At 43.3% G+C, this 22,849-nt stretch overlaps 1 protein-coding gene across 1 annotated transcript in view; it reads right to left on the bottom strand.

The window, feature by feature from the left end:
• Positions 1-21,886, bottom strand: part of SLC36A4 (solute carrier family 36 member 4) — a 113,166-nt gene extending 91,280 nt beyond the window's left edge. The window contains exons 1-6 of the mRNA XM_086614205.1: positions 21,823-21,886; positions 10,440-10,563; positions 9,588-9,678; positions 8,363-8,451; positions 4,129-4,224; positions 2,395-2,479 (exon numbers count right to left, since the gene is read on the bottom strand). Coding sequence (XP_086470331.1) covers positions 2,395-2,479; positions 4,129-4,224; positions 8,363-8,451; positions 9,588-9,678; positions 10,440-10,563; positions 21,823-21,850 — 513 coding nt within the window. The 5' untranslated portion in view covers positions 21,851-21,886. The remainder of the gene's footprint in view (positions 1-2,394; positions 2,480-4,128; positions 4,225-8,362; positions 8,452-9,587; positions 9,679-10,439; positions 10,564-21,822) is intronic.
• Between the last annotated feature and the right edge of the window lie 963 nt (positions 21,887-22,849).

Here is a 22,849-nt window from a genome sequence, read left to right as displayed (position 1 = left end):
TAAACACCCCCGCTTCAGACGGCCAGCAAATGGACATCAAATGTAAAACAGCATTTTTAGGTATTAAGGTAGATTATGATAGTGGGGCTGTAGTTTTTAAGTCTGGGGTGTCTTTTTCTCTCCTAAGACATAAACTACAGAGTATCCAGCTTCCAAATACACAAATTTGCCTCATCTCAACAGGATCTTCATCCTTAGAACTTGGAACACTTTTTAAACACAATATAAATACTCATTTACAAAGGGAGGAAAAAACTACACTATCTTCTATATACTAACTGCCCAAAGGCATATTCTTCTTCCTAATTAAAGTAAATTAAGCAATGCCAAGACATCTTTATTCTATCTTTTGGGTAGAAAAAGAGTGCGTATGGATGATTAATGCTCAGTAACCTGCCATACCTTATTCCTCACCCACTTCACTCATGACAGAACAACTCATGTTTAGACACAGGCTCAGCTCATTCTCATTAGCTTTATGTCAAGTGACAAACCATAAAATTATAAGCAGAAAATACAGCAGAGTACATTGGTAGAGTCCTGGCATCTTAACACGCCCATGGAGGAGACAGCATCCCAAGCTCAAAGTGCCCGTAGCTCATGTTTGAGCAGCCAACCTGTGCTGGCTGGTCCAGCACATACCACCTGCTCAGACACACAAACTGCTCACTCTAACTGTTGACTGTGCAAAGAGGAAGGACCAACAGACATCATGGACCTCGCCAACAGAAAAATCTCCACTGATGAGAGAAAGAAAAGCTTAGAAGGACTGGAGAATGAAAGACAAAAAATATGAAGGAAAGCAAGAGCAGCTGTCACGAAAGTGATAAGCATGGTTTTGTTTGGTTTTGCCAGTGACAAATGGTTGTGGGGGAGAAAAGAGATAGTTGGGTTTTATTGAAGGGTTAGGGGATTGCTTGTGAGGTGTATAGGCATTTGTGGTTGTGGGAATTCACTTGCAATTTTTAATTGACTTTTTCACAAACATGGCATGCAAAATATTTGATTTTTAGACATGCTTAAATGTGTTAACTCACACAAATTAATCACAGTATTTTTCTAATGATTAGTATTTGATCCACTTAAAAAAAAACATACTGAAAAGTATTTGTTTACAAATGTTTAATACTACACAGTATATGTGTAATAGCTTTTTTCAGTAAAACACATGAAATGCTACAGAAGCAGTGCTGTTTAATATTTTCATTAATAACACAGATGATTTAGTAATCAGCTTTTAAACATTTATTCCAGATGGAAAGTGAAAGAATATTGAAGAATAGTATTCAAATTCTGTCAAAAATCAATCTAGTAAGAAACAAGAAAGGATTCTGTAGGTAAGTGGAAACCATCTCTACAAAAAAATTGCCTAGAATGCAGCTCTGCAGTAAAGGATGTAGAGATAACAGTGGATCACAAGTCAATCATGAGTAAACAAGCACATGCTCCTGCAAAATGACCATTATACTGAAGTGCCAAGTCTGGAAAATTATTTATAAAACCTATGGAATAACCTTTCAGCATTATTGGTCACGAGCAAAACTTCAACTAGAGTAGCAAAACTAACTGCAGGGATAAAACTTGGAAAAAAAAGAAAGATGTGACAAACTGCCGAGCGTTCACAGAAAAGCAAGAAGAATTATTAGATCCTATCATGTCTCCTTTCTATTAGGTAGAGAGACAAAACAATATTCAAGGTATCCACAAATAGAAACAAATAAATTACTCATAGCTAGAACATGAAATAAAGCACTTGCAATGCTGATAAGAAATTTTAAGCTTCTACAGAGAAGCAGCTGCCTACCAGATCAGTAAGAATGGGAACCGACTACTTAGGAGGCTGTGGGAATTCAACACCAAGCATTTTTGAGAACATAATCAGGACTGGTTCAGGTACAATGGATTCTGTGGCAGGATGGGCAGATGAATAACTGTGAGACATTTCTAGAAAAGACAATAGATGAAACAAGAACCAAAGAAAGGTTCCAGTGACATGAAGAGGGAAAAACACACCCAAGAGGGTGAGGGGGGGCATAAAAAGGAAGTCAGCAGAAGGCCTGGCAAAAACAAACAAACAAAAATTCAGGGACAAGACTCCTAGACCAGTTTCAGTCTTATTTGCTGTCACCTCCACAACTCATTTTTAAATTCAGCAAACAAATCAGAGGGCAATGAAGCCACAAACATCTTGCACAAGATCTGAATTTAGTTCATCTTGCACATTGCTCCTTTTTTCCAAAAGATCTTCTGTGGAAGCCATGGCAGAACCCTTTCTGTGCATCTCTCATCTTCACATTTTACAGGTAGTTCTCTTGGACTTCATAAGGATAGGAAATAAAAGTGAGGAAAAATGAATCTAAACCGTAACTGTTTCCATACAGTAACTTTACTCACTTGTTTCACATTTTCTGCCAAGAACACAACATAAACGCTACAAAATCCCAGCTGTGTTATCACTAGGAAAAAGTCGACAATATACCTGAGGAAGAAAAAACAAACATACATCATACTTAGGATCCAAACAATTAACCAGTTTCTCCCTAATACACAGTTACTGCCCCTTTTTATGGTAGTCTAAACACTAGACTCAAATGCCACATGAATCTCACCAGCACTGCAATGCAGGTTCCTCTTCCAGCAAAACAAGGTGGTTTTGTATTTGGTTTTGTATGGTTTTGGTTGGTTTTTTTAAGGTAACATTGAGTAGGTACCAAAGTGTCTCTCTCTCAAAAAAAAAAAAAAAATTTAAAAATGGTAGTCACGTTTTAAAATGGCATAAAATGAAATTCAAAGACTTCCCAGCATGGTGCAAACATAAACAACAGACCAATAGATTCAATGCACATGTAAGTTCTGCTGGAGTCCATTAGCCCCTAACAAAGTTATTTCCACTGAGGCCAGCAATGAAATGTCTCATGTAGTCCACACAAGTTGAAGTAATTCATGACAAACTTTATCACATCTTACTAAGTGGGTCTGTATGTGTGTAGCCAAATACACATTCAGACACTGTATCCCACTAAAAAACAAAAAAAAAACCAAAAAAACCACCAACCACTCTAAACTATCGTTCACATTGTTTTTGAAAAATGCCATGCGCAACAGTGGCCTGAAGACACGCTGTAATGAAACTCTTTGCTGCAGTCAGGCATACAGCAGAGATCTGCCTCAGAACGGATCTGCTTCAGTCCAGTATCTCTGGAAATCAAACTGCTGTTTGTGGGCTATAATTCTGGTGCGTTACAGAATTGTCATTATATTTCACTACGAACCAATTTTCCTTCTAATTAAGCTCTACTCCATTCCTATGAAGTCATCAGAAAAGATCTTAACTAGCTCACCTTTTTCTTATTCGAAATGAAGCAATACCTAAAACACATGATGCAAGATGCTGCATCCTTGAAAATAACAGGAGCAAAATAAATTCGTCAAGTGAGGAAAAAAAACCCACTTCAACGTTGAACAAGATGTCTGATTGAGTTTCACTACTGTGTAGTCATACCATAAACTCCATAAACACCTATACAGCAGCAAGTGGCAAAGAAAAAATAACGGTCTTTTTTAGAAGAAGGATAAAGCATTTAAGAGAGACAACAAGCTACCAATACCTGCATGTCATTATCGCAAAATATAGTAGATATTTCTCCATTATCTGTATGTTACACTTCAAAAAGAATTGTTTTGCTTCCTTTCAGAATAAATATATTGACATAATTTACATTCGTGCCAACCCGCTTAAAGAGTGAACTCTGATGCAGAGAAATACGTTTACAGTAAAAGAGAATGAAAACTTAAATTGCATCACTACATTAAACAACACAGAAGGCATTTCTGGTGATACCACATCTCTTCCTGTATTAATAAACAGAGGTCTTGTTTTACAGCTCTTGCAGGCCTGAAAGTTGAAATGCCTCACGGGAGAGATGCTCCCTCGTCCTCCCATGTCACCACTACTAGCTGGCTGCAGAAAATAACAAACAACGCTGCATAAAAATATTTCAAGCACAAGTAACGCATTCTTAAAGTAGGTAACATCTTAATAAGACGGAAATCTCCTAACCATTCCAAGTGAAGCCATTAATTTTTAAATAACTGATTTATTATAGGAAATTATAAATGCAAACTCACCGTCCCCAAGAAGCTCGTTTCTGAAGAGCAGTCAAAGGCCCTACTTCCATGGCGTAACTAACTGTATCACTATACCCCAGTGAGGATTTTTTCATCCTGAAATCAAAGAGTGAAGAAGGAATGGAGTAACTAGAAACTAAGCGGGCATAGGTCCCTACCCTGAAAACACTGGTGGCCTCCCAGGGTCATAATAAGTGGCACCATTCTGCAGCTGCTGAATTTTAGAGGTATGGTTTGGGCTTGTTTCCCACAGTAAAGGCTATTCAGCATTCTGCAAGCATGTGAACCACGATGGTGCTTCTCCCTAATTCAACAATACTAAATCATCTTCTTACAGAACAAGTTTCTTGATAAATTGATCCAAAACTAGATTCTTGTAGTATCAGCTTAAGAAATTCATCTCAAATCTAACAGTCACAAAGAACTTCAACACGATTCAACAGATTTTCCTGGACCAGCAGTCAATCACAATTGTTTCAGTGATCTTAGTTTTATGTACATCTCCAAAGGCCATTCAAAACCAAAGAGGAAAAAGCAAAGAATTCAGGAATGACAGGATCCCTTCACAGTACAGCATCACATTAAACTGATAAGATGGTTTTTCCAGCTACAGGGACACGAACAGTTTTGTGTTTCTATTCAGTTCACAAATTTGATTGCACTTTTTAAATATGAAACCCTCCCACTGCTTCTCTTTTAACATCTGATAGTAAGATAAAAATGTTTAATAAAAGTTACTCTTAACCAAAATACCCAATCAGTCGAATCTGAATAACTGTTTCCCCCCAGTATCGTATATGTCCCTTGGAGGAATATATAGTGTTTACCTGCCCATTAGCAACATTTTAACACAGTCCTTCAGCACTACAATTTTGAAGAATCAGGTTGTCACATCCAAAGAGACAGAGCTCACATATAATCACGAAAGATAAACTAAGAATTGCTGTTTATGTCTCTTTCTACAATTGTGGCTATTTACAAATTGAACACCTTTCAAAGCTAGGAAGACTCAGAAGCTATGAAGCAAACTACGAAGATAAAGAAGGACTAAAGGGCTGAAGCTAAGCAATTAAAACCGCAATGAGAAAGACTTGATTATTTGTCAATTAATTTGGTTAGCTTTCAAGGACCTCTTCTTCCAAGCTCAAGACCGGTGCATCCCAACAGGCAGGAAGTCAAGAAAGGGCACCAAGAGACCTGCATGGTTAAATGGGGAACTGTTGGGCAAACAGATCATGGAAGGAGGGGCAGGCCACCTGGGAGGAATATAGGTCTGCTGTCAGAAGATGTAGGGAGGCAACTAGGAAAGCTAAGACCTCCTTGGAATTAAACCTTGAAGAAAGGTCAAGGACAACAGAAAGGGCTTCTTCAAATACATTGCAGATAAAACTAACACTAGAGGCAATGTAGTGTTAAACTAACACTAGAGGCCCACTGGTGAATGAGGAGGGTGCCCTGGTGACAGAGGATGAGAAGCAGGCAGAGTTACTGAATGCCTTCTGTGCCTCAGTCTATACTGCTGGAAGCTATCCTGATGAGCCCCAGAACCCTGGGGCTCCTGAGGAAGTCAGGATCTCTATCCTGAGGAGTCTATCCTGGTTGATGAGGACTTGGTTAGGGACCAGTTAAGCAACCTGGCCATTCATAAGTCCATGGGTCCTGATGGGATGTACCCGCAGGTGCTGAGGGAGCTGGCGGATGTCATTGCCAGGCCACTCACCATCATCTTTGCTAAATTGTGGGGAACGGGAGAGGTACCTGAGGATGGAGGAAAGCAAATGTCACTCTGGTCTTCAAAAAGGGCAAGAAGGATGACCCAGGTAACTATAGACCGGTCAGTCTCACCTCCATCCCTGGAAAGATAATGGAACAACTTATCCTTGGTGCTGTCTCTAGGCATATCAAGAATAAGAGGGTCATTAGGGGCAGTCAACATGGCTTCACTAAGGGGAAGTCGTGCTTGACAAGCCTGACAGCCTTTTATGAGGACATCACCCGGTGGGTGGATGATGGTAGAGCAGTGGATGTGGTCTATCTTGACTTCAGTAAAGCATTTGACACAGTCTCCCACAGCATCCTCACAGCTAAGCTGAGGAAGTGTGGTCTGGATGATCGGGTAGTGAGGTGGATTGTGAACTGGCTGAAGGATAGAAGCCAGAGAGTAGTGGTCAATAGGACAGAGTCCAGTTGGAGGCCTGTATCCAGTGGAGTCCCTCAAGGGTTGTTACTGGGACCAGTATTGTTTAACACATTCATCAATGACTTGGATGAGGGGATAGAGTACATGGTCAGCAAGTTTGCTGATGACACTAAACTGGGAGGAGTGGCTGACACACCTGAGGACTGTGCTGCCATTCAGAGAGACCTGGACAGGCTGGAGAGTTGGGCAGGGAGAAATTTAATGAAACGCAACAAGGGCAAGTGTAGAGTCTTAGAGTCTTGCATTTGGGTAAGAACAATCCCATGTACCAGTCAAGTTGGGGACTGAACTGTTGGGGAGCAGCACAGAGGAAAGGGACCTGGGGGTCCTGGTGGACAGCACGATGACCATGAGCCAGCAATGTGCCCTTGTGGCCAAGAAGGCCAATGGCATCCTGGGGTGTATTAGAAGGGGTGTGGTTAGTAGGTCGAGAGAGGTTCTCCTCCCCCTCTACTCTGCCCTGGTGAGGCCGCATCTGGAATATTGTGTCCAGTTCTGGGCCCCTCAGTTCAAGAAGGACAAGGAACTGCTTGAGAGAGTCCAGCGCAGGGCCACAGAGATGATGAAGGGAGTGGAGCATCTCCCTTATGAGGAAAGGCTGAGGGAGCTGGGTCTCTTTAGCTTGGAGAAGAGGAGACTGAGGGGGGACCTCATTAATGTTTATAAATATGTAAAGGAGAAGAGAAGGCTCCAGGGTGATCTTATAGCAGCTTTCCAGTACCTAAAGGGGGCCTACAGGAAAGCTGGTGAGGGACTTTTTACAAGGGCGTGTAGTGATAGGACAAGGGGCAATGGATTTAAACCGAAAGAGGGCAGATTTAGGTTAGATATAAGAAAGAAACTCTTTACATTGAGGGTGGTGAGGTACTGGAACAGGTTGCCCAGAGAAGTTGTGGATGCCCCATCCCTGGCAGTGTTCAAGGCCAGGTTGGATGAGGCTTCGGGCAACCTGGTGTAGTGGAGGATTTCCCTGCCCATGGCAGGGGGGTTGGAACTAGATGATCTTTGATGTCCCTTCCAACTCTAACCATTCTATGATTCTTCTGTGAAAGGGTGACTGTCATGAGGATGGAGCCAGGCTCTTCTCACTGACATCCAATGATAGGACAAGGGGAAATGGAGAAGAGAAGGCTCCGGGGTGATCTTATAGCAGCTTTCCAGTACCTAAAGGGGGCCTACAGGAAAGCTGGTGAGGGACTTTTTACAAGGGCATGTAGTGATAGGACAAAGGGAAATAGATTTAAACTGAAAGAGGGGAGATTTCGATAGATATAAGGAAGAAATTTTTTACATTGAGGGTGTGGAGGCAGGTGGAACAGGTTGCCCAGAGAAGTTGTGGATGCCCCGTCCCTGGAAGTGTTCAAGGCCAGGTTAGATGAGGCTTTGGGCAACCTGGTGTAGTGGAGGATTTCTCTGCCCGTGGCAGGGGGGTTGGAACTAGATGATCTTTAAGGTCCCTTCCAACCCTAACCATTCTATGATTCTATATAAGCTGGAACATAGGAGGTTCTGCTTAAACATGAGGAAGAACTTCTTCCCAGTAAGGGTAACAGAACACTGGAACAGGCTGCCCAGAGAGGTTGTGGAGTCTCTTTCTCTGGAGATGTTCAAAACCCGCCTGGACGTGTTCTTGTGTGACCTGATCTAGGTGGTCCTGCTCCGGCAGGGGGATTGGACTAGCTGATCCTTTGGGGTCCCTTCCAATCCCTAACATTCTGTAATTCTGTGATACTAAGCAATGTAAGTCAAACCAACTAAATTTTATGTATGAGCAAAGAAGAAATATTTTTTCATTTTGTATGATCAGAGAGAAACCTTCTTTCAATGTATTAAAGCAATGTTGCACAAAGCACAGCTATCATTTATAGTTGCACAGTAAGAATTTGAGTGTTGTGTCTTTGAAGCACAAGATTCTGACCTGAAGAAATTGCTACATCATCAGGACATTCTGTAGGCCAAAAATTAGAAATAGAAAAGAAGAAAGAAAAAAATAATACTCAAACTCAGCAACAGAATGAGTAGTTCCACATTTACCTCTGACATAGACAGTGGCTGCAACGTACCAAGATGTGCATACAGTGAACAGATATAACTCCTATGAACACAAGGCTGATTGGTCCAATCTGGTATGGAAAAAAAAAGGGGAGGACATGGAAGATAAACAGAATTTTTCATGAAAATATGCTGAGGGAAAATCTTTACATGCAAAAATTTCACATGGTAGCAAATAAATTCAGAATTAAAAATTACACGCAACTGGATTTTTTTTACCCCTCTCAGAGGGGGATTTGCTGCTGATTGTTTTATAGCATTCCTTACTTTTAGTTGACTACTCGACAGAAGGCTACTAAGGGGTGATCAACCCATAAAGATCAAATGGGCGTGAACAACTTCACTCTAACAGCTTCATTACAGTATTTGCCAAAAAAATTTGTCAAGAGAGAAGACTGCATTCACTGCACAATTCGAAGTGGCAATGACAAAGAAAGTTTCTTTCCTCCACAGTAGTAGACTTGATGATGTGCAATATTAAAAAAAAAAACCAAAAAAATCACAACCCTGATAACTTCTACTATTACAAGTTATAGATAATTTTCAAATTAGGTAATTTATTTCAGAGTAGAAGTTCAACCAAAAGTTCTCACAGAAGGTACTTGCTTTTCACATGTAACTTTCATTCTTAAACTGAACATCCTGTAATAAAAAAAAATTACAGGATTATTTACTCATAAAGTGAAAATTTCACTTGATTAAATTCACCCTGCTTTAGGAAATGCACTGTTTGTTACCTGGTAAAACGAGCTGCGCTGTACCCTGTTTCTGCAGAAACACAAGATCGATTTAACAAGCTGATGCTGCATCCTAGGACATATGATCTGGCTCTAGAGAAGTCTGGACAAAGATAAGACAACCCCACAATAACAATTCCCATCATAGGAGTCTGAGTGATTCAAAATATTTCTTTTTTCTGACAATGTTTTTGGTTTTGCCAGAAAAACATTTTGGCTAAGCAAAAATACAACACATGCTATAAAGTCTTCAGGGGGAACTAGTAACTTTACGTAAAAAATAAAATTAAAAAAAAAAACCTCAACCTTCAGTACTAACTTCAGACTAAAGAAAAATAGAACATAAGTCTGTTCAAGTTGGTAGTGACAAACAAAAAAGCACCAAGATTTTCGGTTTCAGGCTCAGACACGTTATCTGTAGAACTTTCTCAATCATTTTTCTAATCTTTGAAAAATTATTGAATTCTTACCACAATGCCAGCATTTTTTATTGCAAGTGGAAGACCAAGAAGCCCAGTTCCAATGTTTCCCTTGAGGAGGTGCGTAAGTGTTTGAATAAACCTGAGGATGAAAATATAAAAAGTCACACTAAAGTACACTGAGATTGGCAGGGGGCAAATTAAACCACACCCTCTGTCATTTATTAATAAAGGAATAAATTATGAGCTTCAATTACTTTAAAGCAGTCCTTTACAGAATGCCCAGTACATTCAAATAATATTCTTATTCATCTTTATATGTGAGCTCCCTCCAGTAGAACATACAAGTCTGATCTTCAGTTCCTCCCTCCAGCTTGTGAAAGGTTACTTTCTATGCAATTTTATTCTCCTTTTGCCTCAGAGTCAAAATTATCAAGTTTCATCAATGCTATTTTAGAATCAATAACATTAAAAACAATTACCAGCTGCAAATCTGAAGTTTGACAGCCAAAGATTTATCAAAAGAAAAAAAAAACAAAACTTTTACAAGTTCTTCTAATTAAACTTTAAGAAATTATTTCCAAAGTCTTCTGAAGTTTCTTTACGAAAAATAAAATCTATCAAAACCTTCTTTAAACAGCGCTTGGATTTTGAGTGACCCAATCACTTTACAAATGGGCACCTTGGAATATTTTACAGCCAGTACATTGTTTACTTGCAAAGAACTAAGAATCTACTCAAAAATGGGCTGGTTTTTGGCAGAACTATGCAAAGTCCTGATGTATAACCACAAAACTATACTGTGTGTGCAAGAAAACCCCGCAAGAGTTCAGTAAACTACTTGTGAGAAAAAAGTTGGAGGCAACAAATTTTAACAAGCTGATACTTAAGAGTACTACATACGTAATGCCTTCTTCATTATCAAGCTGGTAATGCTTCTCAACTGGCAGGAAATTATTCTCATGCTCTTCATCCGAGATGCCATCTGAATTCCGTTCATCAATTAAAGGCTTCATTACTTCCATGTCTGTAGAAAGTTAACATCACATTAGCTTTAGAAACAAACTTATCGTTTAGAAGTAAAACATGACTCAAACTTTCCATGCCATGAGGTTTATGTTCCTCCTAATTATGAAGCTGATTTAGGCAGATACACACATAGCACAAGTTTGCACGGGAAATTCTCTCTTTAAAGTGGCAGACCATCTCATTATCGTTATTATCACTATTGTTATGGTCAAATACTACCATTTTTCATTAAGAAAAACAACTTTGTATTATCAAAATGTTGATATTTTAGATCATTTTACAAGTGAATACAACATAAAGCAAAACAGAAGTCATTCATTGTTACAAAAGGATGAGATCCATCTTACCCACAATCAGCTACTGCAAAACTAAGCCTTTAGTCTACTCTTATCAGTGGTGAGCAAGGGTATTCTCCAGTCACCCCATCCTAAAATGGTACCTAAGACAGGTACCACAGAAGACATCTCCAGTCACCGGCGAGAGAACCAAGATGAAGGAATTAGACTGCATCCTCTGAAAGATGCAATTTCATGAAGCTTTTAATGTAGCATAAATCACCACCGCAGTCAACAAATGCAATTCCACCATCCAGCTAAATAACAGCACCAAGCAACAGCAAGCAGCCAGGACTGAACAAACTTGCCTTTCAGGCAAAACTAACAGCTTTCACCAGCTTAATGTTGATTAAATTATAACTGTTTCTAAATTACTACAGTTAAGCAAAACAAATCCTGCCAAGAGAAAAACGATTCTTGATCTTACACTTGCCTACCACAGTATTCATTCATAAAATGCACTGAATACATCTCAACTTCCATCATTTTCACAAAAAAAAAGCACACCCTGTGATTTTGACATTTTCTATTCAAAAATAAATAAAACACTGAGTATTTCTGAGTGTGTAAGAGCACATCTTACTGAATTATCACACTATTTATGGAACTCTGAAAACATTGAAGAATACTCCAAAAGACATTACTGTTCAGCAGGTAAATATATTTCATAGTTTGAGTGAACATTAAATACCTTAACCAGACCAAGCTTATTTATTTTGTAGAAAAATATAGATGTTGACTAAATACCTGTGAAATGTGTAACACCTGTGAGATTGCAGATGCAGTTAGAAGGTATGGACAACTGACATCTTTAAAGTACATAGTGGTTTATGAACCTGCCAAATATGAGTTTTATTCTGGGGACTTGTTACGGTCAATCTGATAAAAATTATTACTCAATTTGAAAACAAGATACAGGCACAAAACTAGACAGGAAATACAAAACATACTGAAAATTAGCCATTGTATTGGGTCTGTGTGGCAAGGTTTTGATAGCCGGAGGGCTACATGGGTGGCTTCTGTGAGAGGACACCAGAAGCTGCCCCCATGTCCAATAGAGCCAATGCCACCTGGCTCCAAGACAGACCCACTGCTGGCCAGGTCTGAGCCCATCAGCGACAGTGGTAGCACCTCTGTGATAAGATATTTAAGAAGGGGAAAAAAAACTGCTGGAGAACTGCAGCCGCAGAAAGGAGTGAGAACACATGAGCACAAAAACTCTGCAAACAGTAAGGTCAAGTGAAGAAGGAGAGGAAGGAGGTGCTCCAGGCGCTGGAGAAGAGATTCCCCTGCAGCCCACAGTGAAGACCATAGTGAGGTAGGCTGTCCCCCTGCAGCCCATGGAGGTTAACGGTGGAGTAGATATCCTGCCGTCCATGGAGGATCCCATGCCAGAGCAGGTGGATGCCAGAAGGGGGCTGCGACCCGCGGGAAGCCCATGCTGGAGCAGGCTCCTGGCACGTCCTGTGGACACATGGAGAGAGAAGCCCACACCGGACCAGGTTTGCTGACAGGACTTGTGACCCCATGGGGGACCCACACTGGAACAGTCTGTTAGTGAAGAACTGCATCCCGTGGAAGGGACCCACACTGGAGAAGTTCATGGAGGACTGTCTCCTGTGGGAGGGACCCCACACTGGAGCAGGGGAAGAGTGTGAGGAGTCCTCCCCCTGAGGAGGAAGAAGTGGCAGAAAAGAGTGTGTGATGAACGGACCACAACCCCCATTCCCCATCTCCCTGCACTGCTACTGCTGGAGGGGAGGAGGTGGAGAAATCAAGAGTGAAGTTGAGACCTAGAAGAAAGGAGGGCTGGGGGAAGGTGTTTTAAGATTTGTTCTTATTTCTCATTATCCTACTCTTTTACTAATTAGCAATAAATCAAACTAATCTGCCCAAGCCAAGTCTGTTTTGCCCATGACAGTAACTGGTGAGTGATCTCTCTCTGTCCTTATCTCAACCCACAAGTCTTTTGTTATCTTTTCTCTCCCCTGTTCAGTTGAGAAGGGGAGTGATGGAGTGCCTCGGTGGGCACCCGGCATCCAGCCAGGGTCAACACACCGCAGTCATCCAGCAAACCATGAAGGATTTTATGAAACCTTAAAAGATGTCTAAGCCATCAGCAGGGTACTGAAGCCAATCCTAAGCAAGAGGAACTTACAAAGAAAAACTGTAGAACAAGTGCAATACATCCTATAAAGGAGAAGGTAGTTTATCCAGGTAGTTAAAACTAAAAGCATATAGCTCAAACTCTACTGAAAACAACAAAGGGTCATCTGAATTTGGTGTCAATAAAGTCAAAAGCCAGTAATGAAAGGACTCAACAGAAGCAAAGATGGTCAGTGGAGAGCAAAATCAGAGGCCAGAGACTCAGCCAGAAAGTACACTGTAAAGCAAATTTATACTCAGGGATATTCTAATTATACAAGTCAAGACAGACTTAATGATCTTTCACTACACGGCATATAGTCTATTTATTGATCCAAAGAAGGGTCAGCCAAGAAGTCCATTCTGTCTACTCCCATAGCATTGTGTTGACTAGTTCTTGAGGGTGCCACGACCACCCTCTGTCAGCTCTGAGTCACTGCTGGGCTCATTCGACACCCGCCAAGACTCTAGTTCTGGAGTAAAAGTCTGTCCCTTCAAGGGTCAGAGGAAGAAAAGTGCCAATGCTGGAAGTTTCACCCAGTGGGCAACTGATTAGGCTCATTTTCATTTTTAAAAATACTGAGTCTAAACTAACAATCTGAAGTGTTTTCACTAGGAACAAGCCAAAATACAAGCATGCAAAGTCTGTGATCACTCAAGATTCAACAACAGAGGAAAGAAATCACTGTTACCACTTAACTGAAAATCACTTTTCCAGTTTTGACTCCATCACATTTTGTAGGATGCTGTTTGTAATGCTAAACAATAATGACAACATGCAGCAAGGTCCCTATTTAGCAGTATGAGGGGACCAGCACGACTCTTGAGACCAACAGCGCTGGTATCAGCAACTGCTCAGTCAAGGAAGAAAAGTGAATTTCTCTTCTTCCATTCCAGCCTGATACTGGAACGTGTGATACATACACAGATCCACAGTTTACCATACCACCAGATCACACTTACAAGACTCTGAATTTTATAGATATCCCATTTTACATTTCTCCCAACTTCCTGGTCCTTATTCTGATCACAAAAGTAGTCCTTTAAGAATGGATTTAGACATACTCAAGCATTCCCCTCATTTTTTAAGTAGTGAGAATTTTCCTAAGACAAGCTATTTTTTTCCCCCTCAAAAATTCATCTGTCCATGCCTAAAGCCATCGAGTCATCTCAGGGCTATTGTTATCACTATCCCAGCTCTGATAATTACTAAACTTACTGTCAAGACCAGAAATGCAAAGTAAGAAAACAGCCTCTGCTCTAAACAGTTAGCAAGCTAATCCTCCTCAGTTCATCTATTCAGTTATTTTTAAGGGTTTGGGGTTTTTTTAAACCATTTGTCATTTTTAACTTTTCCTGTGGTTTTGTAGCTTACTGAAGGACTGCTTCCAAGCAGGCTGTCCTTAAACAAGATTGCTTTTGAGTGGCTTTTTTCTATCATCTATGTGAATACCAGTCTTGATTATTTCAGCATGTTCCACAAATGCATACGAAATACTATACTAAATGAGCCCAAACCAAAATACACATATTTGCAATAACTAGTAGATTTAATTCACACTAGAAACATCTTAAAACACACAAAAAGTTAAAGCAGTACAGAACAAGATTTCAGGATCAAAATATTTAACAGCAAGAAATTTTAAAGATTTTTAGAGAACTTTCAAAGAAGTTCAAGTACAAGTCTATTTTTCTTAGTTACGGATATTCCATCAGGCACCACCAAAGAAGGAGGCAACTTCTTTGTCACCAAAGAACAGCACAATAAGACAGGCAAAATGCACTCAATTTTTCTGGGTTCTACTCTGGTTGGAAAATAAAATAGCACCTATTTAGAAACTAATTCATAGCATCTATGTAAATTCTAGATTATAACATAAAAAAAATATAACAACTTTAAATTCAACAACAACAAGAACAAGTTCTTATTTTCCTTCCAGTGCTTAAAGCGGGCCTATAAGAAAGCTGGAGAGGGGTTTTTTACAACGCTTGTAGTGATGGGACAAGGGGCAATGGCTTTAAACTGAAAGAGGGCAGATTTAGACTGGATATAAGGAAGAAATTCTTCACTCTGAGGGTGGTGAGGCACTGGAACAGGTTGCCCAGAGAAGCTGTGAATGCCCCATCCCTGGAAGTGTTCAAGGCCAGGTTGGATGAGGCATTGAGCAACCTGGTGTAGTGGAGGGTGTCCCTGCCCATGGCAGGGGGGTTGGAACTAGATGATTTTTGAGGTCCCTTCCAACCCAAACCATTCTATGATTCTATGATTCCACTCTTTCATTATAAAATAAATAGAACAAAAATGTTTGTTTTATACTCTTACTAGACTCTTGACCAAGCCAACCTGAACATGCATACATTCACCTTCACAGAGCATACTTCAATCTGGAACTTGCCTTCCTTCTTTTCAGGATCTTCAACTTCATCATCGTCACTGCAGCCAAGGCTGCCATTCACCTTCTCTATTCATTGAGTAGCAGAACCAGCAACAGGTTTTCCCTAGTTGGCTTATTAAACACTTGCATGAAAAAAAACATTCTACAAGCACTCCAGAAAAATCCTCAATTCCTTGGGCCCTGCCACATTTACCACCTAATATCTCCTAGGGAGGCAAAGTCCTCCATGAGAACCAGGACCTATGAAAAGAAGGCTTCATTCAACCATTCTTCCTGATTTGGTGGTCTGTAGCAGACACTTTCCAATCCCCTGGCTGGCCTTACCCCTGATCTTGAGCCATAAGCTCATTTGTCTCACAGAGCAGTTGATGGATTATGACAAAAAGCAAAGTATTTTTGGATGTAAGAATTAATGGAATAGAAGGAAGATATATGCAGGTCAGACAATTCATGCTGTCCTGATTTATTTAAATTCACTGTATTTGTCATGGAAGACCACGAAGAACAGGATGACAGATAACCCATGAAACACGAGGAGACACTGTCTTTCCAGACTGAATCATCATTCAAAGAGCAGCCAGCCTCTTCACTTTGAATGACGGACCATTATCCCTTTTCTTCATCTTTTCCTCGTTTGACTTACATCCTGATCTTTGTTCAGGAGCGAGACAATGGCAGTAATGAAAACATAAGCATTCTCACAGAGGCAGGAAGAAAGCTCACACTTAAACCAATTTAGACCAGTTATCCACTTCCAAAAGCCAGCCTTTCCTCCAGTTGATGAGCCTGATCCTGCCTCTCCATCCTTCACGCCATACATAATTATCCTTGGGTATTTAAATTCTTACGTTCCTTCATGCATCACCACTTCCAATACATAAATTCTTGTGAGGAAAAAATCCTTTGCTATCTGAGATATCAGTAACCACTGTGCTTTTAGTCCATACCCATAGTTTATACAAACCTTTAAAGATCATCTTGTTCCATATCCCCGGCCATGAGCAGGCATATCTTTCACCAGAGCAGGTTGCTCAAAGCCCCTCCAACCTGACCTTGAACACTTCCAGGGATGGGGCATCCACAACTTCCCTGGGCAACCTGTTCCAGTGCCTCACCACCCTCAGCCTAAAAAATTTCCTCCTGATGTCCAATTTAAGTCTACTCTCTTTCAGTTTAAAACTGGTGCCCCTTCTCCTGTCACTACAGGTCTCCGCAAAACCTCTCTGTCCATCTTTCTTATAAACCCCCTTTTAAGTACTGGATGGCTACTACAAGATCTCCCAGGAGCCTTCTCTTCTCCAGGCTGAACAGCCCCAACCCTCTCAGCCTTCCTTCATAGGAGAGGTGCTCCAGCCCTTTGACCATTTTCACGGCCCTCCTGTAGACCCGTTCTAACAGGTCCACGTCCTTATGCTGGGGTACTCAGAACTGGATGCAGTACTCCTGGGGGGATCTCCTGAGTGCTGACCTGAGGAAGACCACATGTGGTGGCAATTTTATACCATTTCCTAAGCTAACAGCAGTATCATAATAGTCCTGTTTTTAAATTTGCATGAGAAGAGATTTTGCATTTCCAATCACGCACTGCTGGAACATGGTTGAGTAAAAGTTCCCCTCCATAAGCAAAAACTGCTGCTACGCATGACTCGCATACACTAACCTCTACTGGCCTTGAATTTTCGCCATGGAGAAGTTTATCCTCACGCTATTTCTTGAGCTTTCACTTTAATGATTTCTCATATAAATGATCTTCAAGCACACACAACTTTTACAACCTGTTTTTCATCTCTTCATGCTCTGCTGGATCCACTAAATCATCTGTATCTCAAAATAACATACAAATACTTTGGGTTTGATCTTCGTGCTTTTGCCTCCATGACATAACATTTCTTCTCAGCCTCTTAACTATTCATTTTTGCTGCATCCAGCACAAACACATATAAAATCTTCTTTGTAACTTCCCCTTATACCTTTTGGTATATGCTGTTCTGCAACTTGAACCTTTCTCCAGACAGTCTGTCATCTCAAGCTTCACTGACAAGGTTCAGAAAGACCCACCAAACTGTCAAAAATCACAATGAGTTCTCTGAACTACACAGCACAGCCTCACAACTGAGAAAAACAACTGCAAGCATGTGCTCTTAGTGTATTTCCAACCTTAGACTGCTTCAGGCACAGCTGTGCTCCTTCTTCACTGCAAGGTCTTCCACGCTACACGATTATCTTAACCCAAAAGGAAGGCAACAGTGAATTTAATATAACACCCGCTTTTCAACTTCAGCCACTTGGGTAAAGTACCTGACCATTCCTTCAGTGAAAAAATGGTGTCTAAATATGTTTATCATGGTGGTTTGAATATTTATTTCCAAGTCCTGGGGAGGTATAAGCTACATTTTTTTTTAGTATCTGTTTTCCCACACCATTCTGCTGTTTTATGCAACAGAACATCCCAATTTCATACTCAACTGCCTTCCCAGCTAAAAGCCATGAGCTACCACTGATGATGACAGAAAAGCATGTAAAAAACATGTACTTTGAAAACCACATTAAAGTTTTATTTACAAAGTGGCTCGATGTATGAGGCAACACATTTCATATAAAACTTGAGTCCCAACAGCATCGAACCTCTATTTGAAAGGAGCACCTGCAATTCTGCAGCCTCAAAGGCAACAAATGAAAGTTTTCTGCACACACGCCACTTTCTGCTACATATTACATTTACCTGCATTCTGCTTTCAGTAGGTATCATGCTAACCTGTCCATCATCATTGGCCTATAGGTCGAAATGAACAAAGACTTGAATGTTAATAAAAGTTCACAGGACACCAACTCTACACAAGTCAGTTTCCTTTTTATTTTCCACTACCATAACTCTTACTGAATACAGGAGACATGGAACAAAAACAAAGAAGCAAACGCTTTCAAAAATTAAAAAGGAAAACTCCTCTGGTTTAAAAAATCCTATTAAATACTAATAATTACATTTTCCAGAACAGTAAAAGTTAGCATTAGCTAACTAGCTAGTTTTTCCAAGCACTCTAAAGCTATGCTTGCTGCAGTTATTTGAATCAGTCTGTTTTTCTTTGGAAAATATATCTTTGTGTCATTTATTTTGCCCCATTATAGGCTGTAACTTAATGAAGTAGATTTATTCTCTTTATAGTAGAATTTGTTAATCTTGAGAACAGCTATTTCTAACAAATGTTGAAAGTCAATAATGCAAATCGCTAGGCAGGAAGAACTGTTTACCTTTGCATCATAACTGTCAAATCCAGAAGGCTCACTTGAGTTACTAAACCGAAGCATACACAGGTCTCCACAGTTTATTATACACTTTCAGATGAGTGCTTTTACCCCAACCCACAATGGATCATTTATGTAGAAAGATGTTAAATAATCCACTGTCCTGTCTACACCGAGCTACACACTTCTACATTAACACACTTTCAAATGATGACACATCAGTTAAGTTTTAATTTTTATTAAGTATTCAATAGGACCAAGCCATCTGGTTACCCGGGACATAGAGAAGGCTGAGTTACTCAACGAATTTTTTGCCTCAGTCTTCACTGATAAAGCCTCTTGTCTTACCACCCAAGCTGTGGAAAGAACTAGCAGGGACTGTGAGGATGAACCACCGCCCCCTGTACTTGAAGAGCAGGTTCGGGAACATCTGAGGAACTTGAAGGTGCACAAGTCCATGGGACCTGATGAGATCCATCCGCGGGTCCTGAAGGAACTGGCGGATGAAGTTGCCAAGCCACTGGCCATTGTATTTGAGAAGTCGTGGCGGTCTGGCGAGGTCCCCGATGACTGGAAGAGAGGGAACATAACCCCCATTTTTAAAAAGGGGAACAAGGAGGACCCGGGTAACTACAGGCCGGTCAGCCTCACCTCTGTGCCTGGCAAGGTCATGGAGCAGACTCTCCTGGGAACCATGCTAAGGCACATGGAGAGCAAGGAGGTGGTGGGTGACAGCCAACATGGCTTCACCAAAGGCAGATCGTGCCTGACCAACTTGGTGGCCTTTTATGATGGGGTGACAGCATCGGTGGACAAGGGTCGACCAATGGATGTCATCTACCTGGACTTGTGCAAAGCTTTTGACACTGTCCCGCACGACATTCTTCTCTCTAAACTAGAGAGGCATGGGTTTGATGGATGGACCACTCGGTGGATAAGGAATTGGCTCAATGGCCGCACTCAGAGAGTAGTGGTCAACGGCTCGATGTCCAAGTGGAGACCGGTCACGAGTGGTGTCCCTCAGGGGTCCGTGTTGGGCCCGGCCCTCTTCAACATCTTTGTCGGTGACGTGGACAGTGGCATGGAGTGCACCCTCAGCAAGTTCGCCGACGACACCAAGCTGTGTGGTGCCGTCGACACGCTGGAAGGGAGGGATGCCATCCAGAGGGACCTCGACAGGCTGGAGAGGTGGGCCCGTACCAACCTCATGAAGTTTAACCAGGCCAAGTGCAAGGTCCTACATCTGGGTCGTGGCAATCCCAGGCACAAATACAGACTGGGCGGAGAATGGATCAAGAGCAGCCCTGAGGAGAAGGACTTAGGAGTACTGGTGGACGAGAAGCTCAATATGAGCCGGCAATGTGCTCTTGCGGCCCAGAAGGCCAACCGCGTCCTGGGCTGCATCAAGAGGAGCGTGGCCAGCAGGTCAAGGGAGGTGATTCTCCCCCTCTACTCTGCCCTTGTGAGACCTCACCTGGAGTACTGCGTCCAGTTCTGGAGCCCCCAACATAAGAAGGACATGGACCAGTTGGAGAGGGTCCAGAGGAGGGCCACGAAGATGATAAGAGGGCTGGAGCACCTTTCCTATGAGGACAGGCTGAAAGAGTTGGGGCTGTTCAGCCTGGAGAAGAGGAGGCTCCGGGGAGACCTTATAGCGGTCTTCCAGTACCTCAAGGGGGCCTACAAGAAAGATGGGGAGAGGCTGTTCAGGAGGGCCAGTTGTGATAGGACAAGGGGTAATGGTTTTAAAATAGAGGGAGGTAGATTCAGGTTGGATATTAGGAAAAAATTTTTTACCATAAGAGTTGTAGAACACTGGAACAGGTTGCCCAGAGAGGTGGTGGATGCTCCATCCCTGGAGACGTTCAAGGCCAGGTTGGATGAGGCCCTGAGCAACCTGGTCTAGTTGGAGATATCCCTGTTCCTTGCAGGGGGGTTGGACTAGATGACCTTTGAAGGTCCCTTCCAGCCCTAACCATTCTATGATTCTATGATTCTAAAACACTTCTGAAACCTTATGAGGTGTTTATCTGCATTTTGAAACAATTAATCTCATAAAAAAATTCTGGTTCTAAGGGTTCCGACAGACAAACTCTGGCAAATCTGCGAATCTTAGCCAAAACCCCCTAAAATTTCTGCCACCTTTGCTCCAGAGCTGGCGATCTCTCATTCCAAGATGGATCAGCCTCTCGGACAATAAAATCTGCAGCACATCTCTTGCTTCCCATCATTATCATCAGACAGGACCAATACTTCAGCTTACAGAGGATCACAGCTTTGAGATGAGGCTTTCAGTCTGCCCAGTCCAGATCAGAACCAGCTGTATCTTGTAACTAAACCTGCTATGAGCTCTCTCTTGTCCATTTATGGATAAATTAAGAGATGAACATATACGAGCCCTCACACCTCAGATTTAAAGATCTGAAGAGTAACCTGCAATAAATATAGCTAATATATCAACACACACTCCCAAAAAAAACCCACCACCTTTCACCGTGGATAAAAGCATCACCTAACGATGCAAAGAGAAAGTACTTCCTAAACTTCTATGCAAGACCGCGACTTCCCAACGCAGCCAAGATCCCGCCAGGTGACACTGACGCCTTGAGGGAACCGTCCCTGCGCGGCGGGATTCCGCGCAGCGGGGCGGCAGCCCGCCCTCCGCCCGCCGCCCCCGCTTGTGGAGAGCCCCAGCCGGGTCTCCCTCCCTGAGGAGGCCGCAGCGAGAGGACAGCCCCGCGGTCCCGGCGCCGCGCTCCTCTCCCCGCAGCCACGCCCGGCCGCAGGTGCCGCCGCGCCGGACTCGGGCCGCGCCGCTCCGCCCTCGCCACCCACCTCCCCGTCCCCGGCGCGACGCGCCCGAGAGGCCCGACCCGCCACCGCCGCACGAGGCGGCGGAGCCGCAGGACGGAACCCACCCACCCACCCCCAGGTGGGATGGTTCGTCCCGCCCGCCCCGATGCGCTGAGCGCCGCAGCGCATCCCTCACGGGCCGAACCATTCCGCCTCCAGGGGAGGGGGGCCGAAGTGGTCCGGCCGCTCCTCACGCTCCCGCCTCCGCGCTCTCCGCCTCGCGGCGAGCCGCCAGCCCGCTGCCCCTCGGCGGCTCCCGCCGCCATGCCGCACGGCTCGCCTCACCCAGCTCCTCCCTGCCGGCGCCCTCCATCTCCCCGCCGGCTGCCCGCTCGCCCTTCCGCCAATGTGGAGCCGGCCAGCGCGGCGCTGCGCATGCGCTCCGCCCGGCGGGCCGCGCTTCCCGGGGCAAACCACAGACAGCGGCCGGAAAGACAAGCGAGAGGCGTGGGGGCCGAGCGGGCGGGCGGGAGCCGTGCCGAGCTCCGCGGCGCCGCCTGGTTGACGTGCTGCGCTTCCCTTTGTGCCCCGGAGTGCCCTGTGAGGCACTTGCGCTTTGAAACACCTGAGCCTCTTCGTACGCGGGAGCAGGGCCTGTCCCTGCGCGGGCCGATCCCCGCGCGTCAGCCCCGCAGTGGGTCTCCGTGGCAGAAGGTGCCCCTCGCACCCTCAGGTCTCCCTCTCCACACGGGTTCCCGCTCCCTCCCGCGCCCCTCGGCCTGGCCGTGCTGCCGCGGCCGTGCGCAGCTTCCCTGCAGTGGGATGCGGGACCGCCAGCCCTTGGCGGGAGCAGCAGGCCTGAGGCGGAGCACACAGCTGGTCCGTCGCCATGTACAACAGCTCGTACAGTTATGAAACGCTGAGTGATTTTTGGTTTGCCTTCCAGCACTAGAAAATTAACTTGTATCCTTTTTTTTTTTTTTTTTTCCCCTTCAGAACCTTTCAGGAGCAGCTGCACTTGGATCAGCATGGTCTGCCTCATGGGAATTGGTGTTGCTCCTTGGAGCTGCTGTGGCCCCAGGTCAGATGGCCCCAAAAAGCCCTGTCGACATCTGCGGCCCTCTGCAAGGCGGCAGAGCCCAGCTTCTGACCGCACGCTGCAAGCGCAGAGCCGTTGTTAATCAGCAAAGGCTGAAAACAAGGGTGGGAGTCAAAAGGTCACCTTGTCAGAGATTGGCAGTGTGGCCCCCTGAAAGCTGATCAGCTTCAACAAGTTCAAGTTATTTCTCTGTATGAAACAAGAAGTGATTCAAAAGGACATTTGTGAGAATCACAGTCATTGATGGATCTACCTTTGGAATAAGAGAAGTGT

This window comes from Tauraco erythrolophus, chromosome 1 (genome assembly GCF_009769465.1).
Source record: "Tauraco erythrolophus isolate bTauEry1 chromosome 1, bTauEry1.pri, whole genome shotgun sequence".
Classification (NCBI taxonomy): Eukaryota; Metazoa; Chordata; class Aves; order Musophagiformes; family Musophagidae; genus Tauraco; species Tauraco erythrolophus.
Note: the sequence above shows the minus strand (reverse complement) of the source record. Positions and strands in the feature narration are given on the sequence as shown.